This window comes from Ahaetulla prasina, chromosome 1 (genome assembly GCF_028640845.1).
Source record: "Ahaetulla prasina isolate Xishuangbanna chromosome 1, ASM2864084v1, whole genome shotgun sequence".
NCBI lineage: Eukaryota > Metazoa > Chordata > Lepidosauria > Squamata > Colubridae > Ahaetulla > Ahaetulla prasina.
In genome coordinates, this window is record NC_080539.1 from 54871615 (window position 1) to 54886009 (window position 14395).

General features: G+C 38.9%; 1 protein-coding gene across 1 annotated transcript; it reads left to right on the forward strand.

Moving 5' to 3' along the window:
* Positions 1–6130: 6130 nt before the first annotated feature.
* On the forward strand, positions 6131–14395 carry MRPS10 (mitochondrial ribosomal protein S10). The gene is made up of 7 exons (XM_058165290.1): positions 6131–6254; positions 7794–7852; positions 7951–8023; positions 8240–8379; positions 12468–12576; positions 12904–12993; positions 14004–14395. The coding sequence occupies exons 1-7, from the start codon at positions 6210–6212 to the stop codon at positions 14088–14090; spliced, it is 603 nt and encodes a 200-aa protein (XP_058021273.1). The 5' UTR covers positions 6131–6209; the 3' UTR covers positions 14091–14395.

The following is a 14395-nucleotide window of genomic DNA, read 5'->3' on the forward strand; positions in this document are numbered from 1 at the left end:
AAAGTTTCCTTTCACTAGTCAGTAGGCTGTAAAGTGCAAGCTATCAGTTGGGTTTCTTTTTCTGATATGTATTAATTCTTTGACAAAGAAATTGAAGATAATAGATTAATATGCTTCATTGCGCAATCAGGTAGAAGTTTATATTGGATTTGGCTTTTTAAAAAAAAAATCTATCAAGGCCTTCTCAAGGACCTGGAATTGGCGGATGTGGATGGTTGATAGTGATAAAGATATTGTTGCAGGATGCAAGCTATCCTGAGTTAAAGCTGCTTTTGCAATTGGCCAATGGTAATTTTGTCAATGGTGTTCAAGTGGTGCTCCAGTTGTTTTGGGGTTGCACCCAAAGAACCTATTGCTATTGGAACTACTTTTGGTTTCCTTTGTCACAGTCGTTCTGTTTCTATTTGCAGGTCTGTGTATTTTATCATCTTAACCCGTTTTTCTCTTCTATTCTGTTGTCTCCAAGTATTGCCACATCCACTATCCAGACTTTTTCTGTCTTATAGACCAGAATTTCCCAATCTTTCTGGCTTTGCAGACTGGCAAAGGGGAGAGGCAAGGTTCCGTATGCGCACAGACAGCAAGCGTGCCACGCGTACAGCTTTGTTTGTGCTCGCAGCATGCAAATGCGCTCACTTAAATTGAGCATGTGTGCATGTGGTTCCCCGCTGCTCACGCAAGTGGGGATGTGCGTGCATGCTCACCCATTTCTGTGGCCCAGTTGCAGACAGCTCATGGCCCACTAGTGGGGTGCGGCTCAGAGGTTGGGGATCTCTGTTACAGACAGTTGTTATGTCTGGGGTGTGGCAAGTTTGAAACTAAAAATAAGCCCAATAACATTATTGTGTCTATGTTCTAAGATTCTCATTTTAATTATATGACCAAAATACAAAACCACAATTAATGTTTTAACAGTTTTCACTTTTATAATATTGAAATTCAGATTCCTTTTTGTTTGCTTGAATTCTAAAGTTCCAAAGCTTCTTCATTTTCTATTACTTTCTCTCTTTTATGGTCCCATCAGTTCTTGCTTGCAAGCAAGCAAGCAAATGGTATTTTTTGCAGATCGTCCAATGCACCATTGTTGCTACTTTGTCATGAGGTTGTTTGTAGTTAGCCTGTGCAATCTTCTTGCAGCAGCTAACCATGTGATCCACTGTTTCTTTAATTTCTTTGCAGAAGCAGGATTTGCTACCTGTTACTGTCTTCCCAACTTTGGCTTTGAATGCATTTGTTGTATGCATCTGTTCTTGAGGTTTGGTCTTGTGCAGCTAGAATTAGCTTCTAGGTCTCTTTCTTCAACTTTCCTACTCTTAACCATTGCCAGATTTTATCTGCTTTGTCTCTATTTTTAAAATATTATTATTATTAGCAAATTTACTTGCCACCCATCTTGCAATTCAAGGCGACTCCAAATGGCAGTAAGATAAAATATACAAATATCTGCCAATTATAAATATAAAAGCAGATTAAAATTACAAACATTAAAACAAATTGAAAAACATGAATTTGGAGAGGAGTGGTGGGTTTGCCTTTCCTGTTGATGCATCAACCATCTTCAGGACCTCATGGCATAGTCAGGTGTTAAGGCTTTCCTTCAAGGCTTAAAGAGAAGGGGTGAATCTTATTTCCTATGGCAAGATGTTCCAAAGAGCAGAGGCCATAGCAGAAAAGACTCTTCTGGATCCCACCAGCTGAAATTCATTGGCTGATGGGATCTGCCACTGACCCAGCATGAGTGGGGTAAACCAATCCCCCAAAATGGTTCTGCCCATTTATTTGCACTTTGATACAAGTGCAAAGCTCACAACAGATAATTCCAAGCTGATCTATATTATTTTCATATAAAACTATAAGGCAGATTTTTTTTTACCTTCATTAAGAAGCTGGTCATTACCTTCATTAAGCATCAGGCCATTATTCATCTAAATAACATTAGGTTTTAGTGTTCCTCAAACTATGTCCATCAGATGAGATGAGGCTGGGTCTCAAAATCTTCATCCAGCATACTTGGAGGCTCTTTCAGGATATAAATTTCTAAGTTTCTTTACAATAAGTCTCTAATATAAAATTGTTCTTAATTACATCTTTAGATTTATAACCACAGCACTAGTGCCATTGGATTGTATTCTTACAATGTACTGGAAGGTATTGGTAAAATTGACAGTATTGCAATTGATCATTGGACTAATTCATGATGAACCTGATAATAATGCATTGTTTCATTTAAAATTATGTAAAACAATTACTCTGTCCTCTATCCAGCATACTCTGGATATGCAGAGATGTCATAAAATGCACATTTAACCTAACGGAATTGCAAAAGAATCCTTGAAAGAATATTGGTACTTCTATAAAAATGTTATTGAAATATGCTTCAATATTTTGCCAGAAAATCTGTATGTGGGGAGATTCTATTTACTGAAGTTTTGTGTTTATCACAGTTATTTCAGTAACGAATTAGTTAAAAAGTGCACATAACCTAAGAAAAAAGGAAAATATATTTTAATGGATAAATCGTTATTTTCAGAAGTATTTAACTGCTGATTGATTGTTACAAAAAGTTGTAAATTTCTGAGGTATAGTGTAGTGTAAAAATATTTGGTTTAAAAACATTTAGCATCATTTTTATTTTGTTTTATAATAAATTTTTTGCCTGTTACGGCTTAATTACACCTGAGTTGCATGTGATTTAATTTCAGGATGTAATTGGGTCAGGTTTGCACTAAATGCTTAATTTCATAATATATTACATGGGAGGGGGCAATTTCCTTTTTGTCTGATGAGGTAGAATGAGGCATGCATTATACCTGGTACATAATTAAAAGCAAGTACTGTGTATAGATTATTCAGCTTTTTTTTTTTTTGACAGGCAATTGTAAAATCAAAGGGATTCTGTAAGAGTTTGCAGGGAGAAACAGTATTTTATACTTTTGATAAGATATACTTTGTTTTAAAAAATGTTCATGTGATGGGAAAAAATCTTCTAAATAAATGAATCAGCATTTTATTTTTTGGTTTCATATTTTCAAACTGCGGAATAGTGAAATTAAAGGAGTCAACACGGCACTTTTCTGAACCTGAACAGGATCAAATTCTGATACAGATAGGAGCAGACTACTCCCCACCCCGCCAAAAAAAAGAGAGTTTGAAGTTGGCTAGAAAAGGAAAAATTCCCTATTTCATCCTTAGGAAAGAGACAATAGGGCAGAAACTCAGAAAATTATTAAATATTGTACACCAATCTAAGAGCTCTTCCCTCCAGTCATGTGATTTCAAATTCCAACACACACATACATAGTGAAGTATGGCCGTTGATGGTAAACAAGCAAAAAGGATTCCAGAACCTATTTGTTATAACTTGCTCTTTCCTTTTCGCCAACAGAACTCACACTTGGGCTTTATTTCCCATGGCTTCTTGGAGAACCAAAGCTATAGTGTACAGCGAGAGGCCCTATAAGAAGAATTTGATTCAAGTCCCCTATAATTTGCCGATTCCAGACTTAAAACCATACCCAAATGACCCAGCAGATTTTCAGGTAAAATCCCAAGCTCCCCCCAAACTTAGGCACTTGGGGTGATCAAGTCTAAAGGCCCTACTTTCCTCGGGGAAGGGAAAGTAACACCAGCAAGACAAAAATCAGCCTTTCCTATAGTAATGTCTTTCACCTCCACATTTCAATTGTTCAAACAAAATAAGTAAGGTTACAAAATGTGTAACCTTAACTGTGTTGTGCCTTCAATGACAGGGTCAGGTTGAGAGTGCCCATGAACTCCTGAGCTACTCCTGATTTCAGGTCTCTTGGGAGGAAGTTGAAGTACCCAAGCACTAACAGCCTTGGGATTTCACTGTAGGGTTGGACTCACTGGAGAAGAGCCTAATGCTGGGAAAGATTGAGGGCAAAAGAAGGGGACAACAGAGAATGAGGTGGCTGGATGGAGTCATTGAAGCAGTCGGTGTGAACTTAAATGGACTCCAGAGGATGGTAGAGGAGAAGAAGGCCCAGAGGAGCGTTGTCCATGGGGTCGTGATGGGTTGGACACGACTTCGCAACTAACAACAAAAATGTGTGGATCAGGTTTATTACAAGCCAATATTGTGTTCAGAAGCAGCAGCAGCAGCAGCAGGAACCCAGGGCTACCAACCATCCAGTGATCTGGCTTCAGGGGAAAATAAAAAGGACTAGATGGTAGGATTGTTGTCAGTCAACAATCCCATCTTTTTTTTTTTTAATGCAGCCCACCCACAGATTGCTGCTTGTAACTTCAACTGCCAACCTTCAATGTATATCCTCAGTTCCTGCCCTCTTTTCTCTCTGCATCCCAGTTCCATCTACCCTCAAACTTCCAAGGAACCCAAACATTCTTTCACAAACACCCCTTATAAACCACCTTACCAATTGCTTTCAATTTGTTGACAGATCTACATAGGATTATGTAACATTTTTGGCCTAGTACAATCCATTCTGTACACCTCAAAAAACTCTGTATTGGGATTGGGATATATACATATGTGATACCAGTGGTGGGATTCAGCCTGTTCGCACCCCTTCGGGAGAACCGGTTGTTAACTTTCTGAGCAGCTTGGCAAACTGGTTGTTTGAAGAAATCATTAGGGCAGAGAACCAGTTGTTAAATTACTTGAATCCCACCACTGTGTGATACTATATATAGCGCTTAATGAGGGAGCTGGTTAATTGAAAAAGTAAAATAAAGGATCAAAAATTTTAATGAATTAAAACGTAAAGAAGGTCCTCATGATTATATGAATAAGGAACCTAATGCTAAGTGATTTGGTATAGCTGAGTTTCTCAAACCTTGCAGCCTTAAGAGGTGTGGATTTCAACTCCCAGAATGCTGGCTGGGGAATTCTAGAGCATAAATTCACACGTCTTAAAGTTGTTTAAGTGTGGAAAACATTGAACCTTTGATGTGTTTTTCTAAAGTTACTGGAAGGGTTCTATAAACGCAGCTGGGTGCTTTCTGCTCCACTTTCTTCCGGTGGGCGCCCGTCCTGGACACAAAAAGACCAAGCTCAAAAAGACCAAGATCAAGCTTTGTGATCTACTGGTTGCTTTGGATCCCCGCGTTCACATGATTAAAACCTATCGCTTGCACAAAGCACTTGGTTGCGTCCCGCAATTAAAAGAACTACAGTTAAATCCAAGCGTTACTAGCTGAACTCGAGCGGCGAGAGGGAGAGCGAGACAAGCAGGCCGTAGAAGCGCCAGCCTAGCCAGTTTTGTTTTCTCTTCTTTTCTCTTCTCTCTTCTTTTCTTTTCCTCTGCAACCTAAATATTAAGCTTTGGGTTCAGAACTGGGCGGCACTGTAAAGCAGTGTTCAACAATCCCGATAGAAACATTTCGCCAATCACGGTCGATTACGGGATAATTCAGCCGTTTTATTAAGATGTTGGGATGAGCGACTGATCTGAAATTTGATTACGACGCTAGCAAACAAGGTGATTTCATGTGGGGGATGTTCACACGAGACCTTCGGCTGCTTCACCATTATCAAGCGCGATCGGAAAAGGCCGGCAGCCTTGTCCTTGCCCAGGAGTCCGGGCGTTGGGACGTGTAATCTCTCCTGAGCTGCCCTCCCATGGCGAGAAGACTATGCATTTGGTCTCTGCGTGTGGCAAAATGGGGAGACCACTGTCCCCTTTCCTTTTCGCATCCCCTTGGCCGACAGATTCGTTGGAATATACTCCAGGATTGCCGTCCAACCTTGAGTAGCGCTGCCCCGCTGTCTATAGGCGGCAGTCGCTCAACCTGGTCACCGTGTGGTGCGTCTCTCAAGCCTCGCCCCATTCCAGGCAGGTTTGTGTTGAGACAGTCCCTGCAGTGCAGGTTTATTTCTCCTGGAAGCATTTGCAAAAAAATAGAAAATAAATTAAGAATAGCCCCGTCACACACACACACACCACGCGCTTTAAAAAGTACAGTAATTGGGGCTCTTTGCGTCAATGGATCGTCTTTTTTACACCGTCTTTTTTCTTGAAAGGGATGATCGCGTAAAACGGCTTAGAAAAAAAAACCTTTCTGGCCGACCAGGAGGACTTACCGCCCCCTACTTTCACTTTTGGAAGCCGGCTTCCTGTGGTCCGAAACCGACGCTCTAGCCTAGCGCAAAACGCCGCTCAGGCTGTCTGAGTAGGGAAACTCCATGGTATCTTTGGCAAGAGGAAGTTGTGGAAGCGGCGGGCAAGATGGCGGCGCGAGCGGCGTTGACCCTTTTAAGCCGGCTATGGCAGGTAATTTTGGCGTTTCCGGCGATGGGAGCCAATTTATATACCAGCCTTTGCCGGCTACACGGTTTATATTAATCTTAATCGACCGGCTGGGAAGGTTAGTTGTAGTTCGGTGCACCTGAACCGGCACCCGGCTGGGAAAGAGTGGTCGGGTATGTTACCTCTGCTTCTTCACAAAAAGCAGAGGACGCCAAATAAAGTGTTTAAATTTCAAACAAGCAATTGTAATGCGCTGGAACTTAAATAGCTTTAAATAATACCTCTTTAGTGCTGTTTATGGGGCAAATGTAGCCTAATCGAACTTAGATTGGTTCTAAAGGCCATTAGCAAAGGGAAACCTTGTATGCTGCTGTTATAAGTCAACATGGTGACTTGTAACAGAATGAGTTACACTGCTAGATTAGCTTCAGAGATACATCCAAGATTTAATTTACTCTCAGACAAGGAAGTTGACTGGGTGACTTGGGCTTGTCTCCCACTTTCACCCCTGTTCACACTCAGGGTGGTGGTTGTGGGAAAAAGTGGGGGAAGAGGTGCAATATGCATCACCTTGAACTCCTATAAATCTGTCAGTAATAATGAAACGGGCTCATGGATTTGAATCTTCAATTGTTGACAGTAATTGTTGGCAATTACTGCAGAATTTTGAACTTGCCAACCTTCAGATTGATTTTAAGCATGGTTTATATTTATTTGCATTGAACTGGATTGGAGTGCAAAATAGTTTAAAGGAATCAAGGGACTATTCTTTCAGCGGTCCATAGATTCCTTTTAGACAATTTTGCAATCCAATTTAACAAAATCAAACTGAGCATAGCTATATGTTTTTATAAAATATGCACACATGCATAATTACCGCTCTATTTATCTTTTTACCAGCAAGTTCAATGTGGCTTTCATCGGTCCTGGGCGACTTTTTTTAAAAAGATCTGTTTATTGACTTTAGCCTGACTTTTGTAAAAAAAAAGATTTGTTTATTGAAAATGTATGCTTATGCTTTTCAAAGCTAGGTAATAACACACCACATATCAAGAGATCACTTCTATAAATGACTACTTAAAGACTGACTTCTAGATGAGTAGAACTATAAACACAGTTGCTGTGTGTGAAGTAATAACAATGTTTCACCTCCCAGTGGAAAATTCTGTTACTGTAGAAAGCACTAAGCACACATGGATGACAAATCATGTATTCCTGAAAAAGCAAATCTTTTGGTCTGAATGGATGGTGAGAGGCCCATTGGATTTCAAGATGCAAGACTTCAGACTTGTTTAGTTATTCATCTATTCATCAGATTTTTTACACCACCCATCTCAGTTAAATTCTTGTTGAAGCAGTGTTGACCATGAACAAAATATAAAGATTCTATAATCAAATGAAGAGACAGTTTGTAGATATGTATTGGCTTTAATATCAACAATCTAATCTTGTTTCCCTTTTCCCTTTTTAAAAAATCTGTAATTTGAGATCAAATTCTGGAAAACTACCAATGACAAAGTACATTTAATATAATATTAACTATATATTTTTTTATTTTTTTAGGGGCCAGAAAATTTTTTCGTAGCAGGCAGAGTTCCATTAAAGCAACATAACTTTCTTAAGTAAGTTTGCCACATTCAAGTTAATGCTATATCAAAGCTGTGACTTCAGTTTTTATGACCAATGACAGTTCCGAACTGATTCCCCTTTTACTTTTCAGAAATAATCACTTGATGTGGATTCAGTCTTCAAGGGCCAATAATAATACTCAACAGCTCGCAAATAATCCGTTGGTATGTGTGATGATTTTCAGTATATACTTTTTCAGCAACTAAGAAAAGGTTTGGAAGAAAAAAGTTAAACAATGATCTGAATTATATTTGTATGAACTGAAAAAAGTGGGAGAATAACAATTACTTAATAATTTATACTTAAACCATAATAACTGTATTCAGGGTGACACCTTTAGAATGCTGATGCTAAATTATTTCTCTTTGCTTCCAAACTAGGTATCTGTTTCTGATGAGCCAGATATATTATATAAAAGACTGGCTATTTTAGTTAAGGGGCATGATAGAGCTGTGTTGGACAGTTACGAATATTTCATGGTGCTAGCTGCAAAAGAACTTGGTCTCTCCATTGAGAAAATGTAAGTACTATTAATCTTTATACTTAGTCTTTCTAGAGTTTTATTCCCAAATAGACTAATTCACTGTATTACGTACTCCCAAATTTTAATAGTTTCACTAATTGCCCAAAGAACAAAAATCAAACTGGAAGAACACAATTGTAATGGACCATTTAGATCAGCGGTCACCAACTGGTGGTCCGTGGACCACCGGTGGTCCATGAGAAAATTTTGGTGGTCTGCAGAAAAATTATTTCCATTTTTAATATTGCACTAAATCAGGGGTCCTCAAACTACGGTCCCTGGGACGGATACATGCAACGAACATTTGTGTTGCTGCAGAGAGTCTCCCCCTTCAGGATCTTTTTGTGTGGGTCGGAGAGGGGCATAAATTCCAACTTGGGGTCTGCTTCAGCCTCCTGGTGCGGGGCTTTGGGCGAAGGCTGGAGGGAAGCGCCAGTGGTGGCGAAGAGCTGGAGGGCGTTGTTCCAGTAGGACTGCATCATGGCCTGGAACTGGCTGACCATCTCAGCCCGCTGAGCCTCCAGGCACCTGTACTTGGCCTTGCACTCCCACAGGTCTTCCCTCTGCTTGGAAAGCCTATGCTCATAGTCCTCAGTGAGGTGCTTCTGCTGAGCCTCCTTCTCGGTTAGATCCAATTTGAACTGAGCTGTTTTGCCAACTCTTTCTCATAGTGGCTGCTTAGCTCCAACATCTGCTTCCTGTTGGGGCCCTAAGGAGCCCGGGTGGGGAGGCGAGGAGCGGCTGGCAGGGGAGGGGCGAGGAGAAACCGGCAAGGTGCCCCTCGACGTGAGTGACATCAAGTTGGCCACACCCACCCAGTCACATGACCACCTAGCCACACCCACCCAGCCGATCATTAGGCAGATCATCTTAGTGGTCCACGGAATTTAAAATTATGAAGTTAGTGGTCTCTGAGGTCCGAAAGGTTGGGATTCCCGATTTAGGCCAGTTGGAGATTCCCAAATTAAAGAACATGATTTTCTAGCATGTCCAGTGAAAGACAACCTGCAACCTGTCAATGTAATTGATTCCAGAATCAGCTTGGGGCAAACTGCTCCTATGAGTTACTTTTTATTTCATATTCATATCCCGCTTCATTCCTTATAGTCTGTAGACAGATAGAAGGTCAAAGCAGTAACCAGAATTGTTTTTTTAAAAGAATCAATAATAAGCATCATAGATGCCTATAAAAATAAAGTAAACATAAAGTGAAACATAGATTGGAACAAGATTGGTCTGCTTCTGAATTCCCTTTAAATTCAGGGCTATGTGTATTTCTGGGGGAAAGCTATTTGATAAAATGAGAGAGCCACTGACAAGGTCAGCTATCTACCCATGTTTCATGAAATTTGCAAGGAAAGTGGCTTCAAAATAGGGGGTTTTGAAGTTTGATGTGTTTGTTTTAATAGCTGCCTTTTGTACTAGTTATAGCATCTGTGTCATCCCAAGGGTAGCCAAACAGAACTTACTACAGTAATCCAACCAAATGATGATCAGGGCATAGGTAATTGTTACTAGGATATCTTGGTCTAAGTAGAGTTGGAGCTCAGTGAAATCTGCTTTGACTACATTTATCACCTGCTATATAGGCAGGAGCTGAAAGTCCAGGGGAACCCCCAAGTCATGAGCCAACTCCTTTGGGATGAATGTGGCTCCATCAGGTGCAACTGCTGAGCCAGTGTTATTGTGTTATCTAGATGTTTATGGACAACTAGCAAATTTGAGTTGGTGGGATTTTGTCTCAGCTTATTTTCTTCCTATTCAGATCTTTCAGGTACCAATTTAGGGTTTTTATATTACCTCCAGCTTAGCCTAGAGTAGGAATGTAATAGCACTTAGACTTACACAGGTAGTCCTTGCCTTACAAATGTTCACTCAGTGACCATTCAAAGTGACTGAAAAAAGTGAGTTATGAGTATTTTTCACACGATCATTGCAGCATCTCCATGGTCATGTGATTTACATTCAGATGCTTGACAACTGACTCACATATATGATGGTTGCAATGTCCCGGGGTCATGTGATCACCTTTTGCAACCTTCTGACAAGCTAAGTCAATGGGAAAACCAGATTCGCTTAACAACCATGTTACTAATTTAACAACTACGGTGAATCATTTAACAAATGTGGCAAAAAATGTCATAAAGTGGGGCAAAATTCACTTAGCAACATAAATTGGGGCTCAATTGTCATAAGTTGAGGGCTACCTGTATACTGCTTCATAGTGTTTGACAGCACTCTCTGAGTGGTTTACAATGTCAGTATATTGTCCCCCAACATTCTGGGTCCTCATTTTATCAACCTTGGAAGAATGGAAGGCTGAGTCAACCTTGAGCTCATCAGGATTGAACCCCAGACTGTGGGCATAATTAGTGTCATTTATATGTTAATGACATTTCAATTCAAACCATGGCAATTAGTGTCATTTATACGTTGATGACATTTCAACTCAAACCATGGCAATTTCATGTAGATGTTTTAAAATATATGGGGAAAGTTCCATGTCCTGAGGTATTCTACATTACTGTTCCCAGGAATCTGAATTCTAACCCATGATAGAAACCACTTGCTTAAACAGGAGTAGAATCACCACAGAACAGTGCATTCAACTCCTAGTTCCTTCCATCAGTAAGAAAGATATAATGATTGATTATATTAAACTCTGTTGAGAGGCCTAAAAGTGAGAGGCAGTCCCCCCATTTAGTCCCTACAGAGGTCATTGACCAGAGCAACCAATGTTGTTGTAGAGCCAATTTAAATTCATCTTCAGTCTTAGGAAAAAGTGAGTATTAGAGTCTTAGGACTAATTAAGCTATGTGAACTTTTGTTTGCAGGCTTATGAGCTCAAATAAAAGTCTTGATGTTATATAAGCTGTTTGAATAATTGTTTCAAAGTAAAATTTAAGCAAAGTCACCTTCTATTCTATCACAATTGAATTAAATAGAATTTTATATATAATAAAATTGATGCTTGCCAGCCCAGATATCTTGACATATCTTGACATAACAGGTAATCCTCAATCCCCAGCAATTGTGTTCACATTTACGATCAGTTGCGGGGTCCCACAATCACACAATCTCATTTTGTGACTTTTTTTGTTGTTTTCCGCCTGTTGGTTAAGCTGGATTCAGACTTAGGATAAGGTGGCTTGTTTAATAACCATGTGATTCACTTAACAGTTATGGTGACCTGCTTAAAACCATCAAAAATCAAAAAATCAAAAAATAAAAAAAATAAATTAAAAAAAAGCACGAATCAAGAAGAGGGCCGTGAAAATATTTACAGACCCCTCGCATCCTGGACATAAACTGTTTCAACTCCTACCCTCAAAACGACGCTATAGAGCACTGCACACCAGAACAACTAGAAACAAGAACAGTTTTTGCCCAAAGGCCATCACTCTGCTAAACAAATAATTCCATCAACACTGTCAGACTATTTACTGAATCTGCACTACTATTAATCGTTTCATAGTTCCCATCACCAATCTCTTTCCACTTATGACTGTATGACTATAACTTGTTGCTGGCAATCCTTATGATTTATATTGATATATTGACCATCAATTGTGTTGTAAATGTTGTACCTTGATGAACGTATCTTTTCTTTTATGTACACTGAGAGCATATGCACCAAGACAAATTCCTTGTGTGTCCAATCACACTTGGCCAATAAAAAATTCTATTCTATTCTATCCTATTCTATAAAAATGATTGTATCATCAAATCTAGTCATGAGGTAACTTGACTTTGGACCGCAATGATTTAAGACCAAAATTCTGGGCTCAGATGCGGCCATAAATTACGGACTACCTGTATTTAAAGTTTTATCTTTTCATTTGTATATGCATTGTCTGTTGCCTACTTCCAAGATCTGTACTTTAAAACATTAGATAATCTAGATCCCAAATTATGTAATTTAACTGGTACATAGCCTGATCAGGAAAGCACACATCCCCTCCAGATGAAGGCTCAGCTTAGGTTTTTTTTTTCCAACTTTCTAAATAATTGCAGTTATTTATATTGTTGGCTGTAATTTCAGAAATAGATTATGTCTACATGATTAAAATGTTATTATTTTTTAGAGAAAAGCCTCCTAAAAAGATAGAAAGATTAACACTTCTGAAATCAGTACACATTTATAAGAAGCACAGAGTTCAATATGAAATGAGAACACATTATCAGTATATAGAGGTAAGTAAACAGCTGCATGTTCAACTAAAAAATAATAGGTACATAGAACGCACAGAAAACAGTGTTTTGGAAAAAAGTGCATACCTTCTCTCAACAAGTTAGATATTTGTTAACTTTTGATAGGTAGTTATAGCCATATCTAGGCTTATATTTTGATTTTCTGGATTTAAATAAACATAAAGAAAATACAGGTTGAGTATTTAGCTAGGAGAAATCTCTTATTAAGTCAGACACTATTTACAATTGCTACCTAATGCTACCTGTATATGCAGATTTCCCCCCCAGATTATTGTTACCCAAAAAGTATAAGAGTGCTTTCTATTTCAGTTAAAGAATTTAACTGGTAGCACAGCCAATGTTTACTTGGAATACATTCAGCGAAATCTACCGGAAGGGGTTGCCATGGAAGTCAAAAAGGTATTGCTAATTTTGTTCTGTTTATAGAGGTGTGCAAAATGTTTCATACACAAATTCTTCTCTGCATGGAGCAGCTATTTTAACGTGGCCTGGACTCAAACCAAAAAAATTCCTGTTCTGGGTGTTTTTCTTCATGCACAGAATTGCTTGCTTTTTTGTTGGAAGCACCATGCACACAGTAAAACAGCTGTCTTGATTCGGGCAAAAATGATGGGGTATGGGAGGAATACAAGATTGTCAGCAGCTGAGGAGAGGCAGGGGATGGAAGAGCAGCTGTGTGTCTCTATAGGAGAATGCCACACTGAGACAACAGCAGAAGCAAGCGGGGTGGAAGGGGTAGGAAGATGGTGCGAAGATTGGGAGATTGATAAACTATATTAGGCTAGGAGCTGCAGGGAGGGGGGCAGTGCATACAAGTAGTCTTCTACTTATGACCATTGATGGTTCAAAATTACAGTGATTTTGTAAAAAGTGACTAGTGATCTATACTTGCACTTACAATTGTCATACCACCCCTGCCGTCATGCAATCACAAATTCAAGTGCCTGATAACTGACTTGCATTTACAATCTGTTGCAGCATCCTGTGGTCACATGATCGCAACCCTTCCCCCCCCCCAATTTTTGGGGAAAATGTCCATTGAGGAAGCTGGATTCCCTTAACAAACATTGTAAAATGGGATCTGACTTGACTTACAATCATAATTTCTGATAGAAATTCCAGTCCAAATTATGGTTGTAAATTGAGGAGTATCTGTATCAATTTCTAGAACAGGATGATTTGCTTCAGATTTGGAAACAAAACATTCTCCTTGTTTATGTAATATAAAATATGTTGAATTTGAATTCCTAAGTTTTAATATTAATCAGATAGCTACTAAAACAGATGTCTTTTGCTGCCTTCTTCACACATTGTGTTGGGTTTTTAAAAAATACCTACAGAATTTAACTAGAGAACCTATGAACTATTCCAACATAAGCATGTAACTATATATTTCCCATTGTTTTTAGACCAAATTAGAGAAACTTCCTGATCATATTCAGAAACCTGTTTGGGATGTCCTGCCTGAAGTAGAAGAAACTACAATTACATCATAAAAACCTGGACTCTTTTTGTTTTAATTTCCCTATGGGTTAATTAAGAAATCAATATGAAATACCATAGTTGTTTTATAAAATCAACCAATTTTGAAAGAGCCCTGTATCAGGGTACTTACAGGAAATCTTATTACTTGATCAAAACAAGTATTTAAACTTTACAGTGAAAGCTTATTGGTTCAGAAGCAATTAAAGAAAAAAAGTGGGCATTTCATCTGCACCATAATTTGGCTGAAGATGTTGAAAATGATCATGTCCTTGTATATTAATAAAACATGTTATAACCAAGTTGTTTATCAACATTC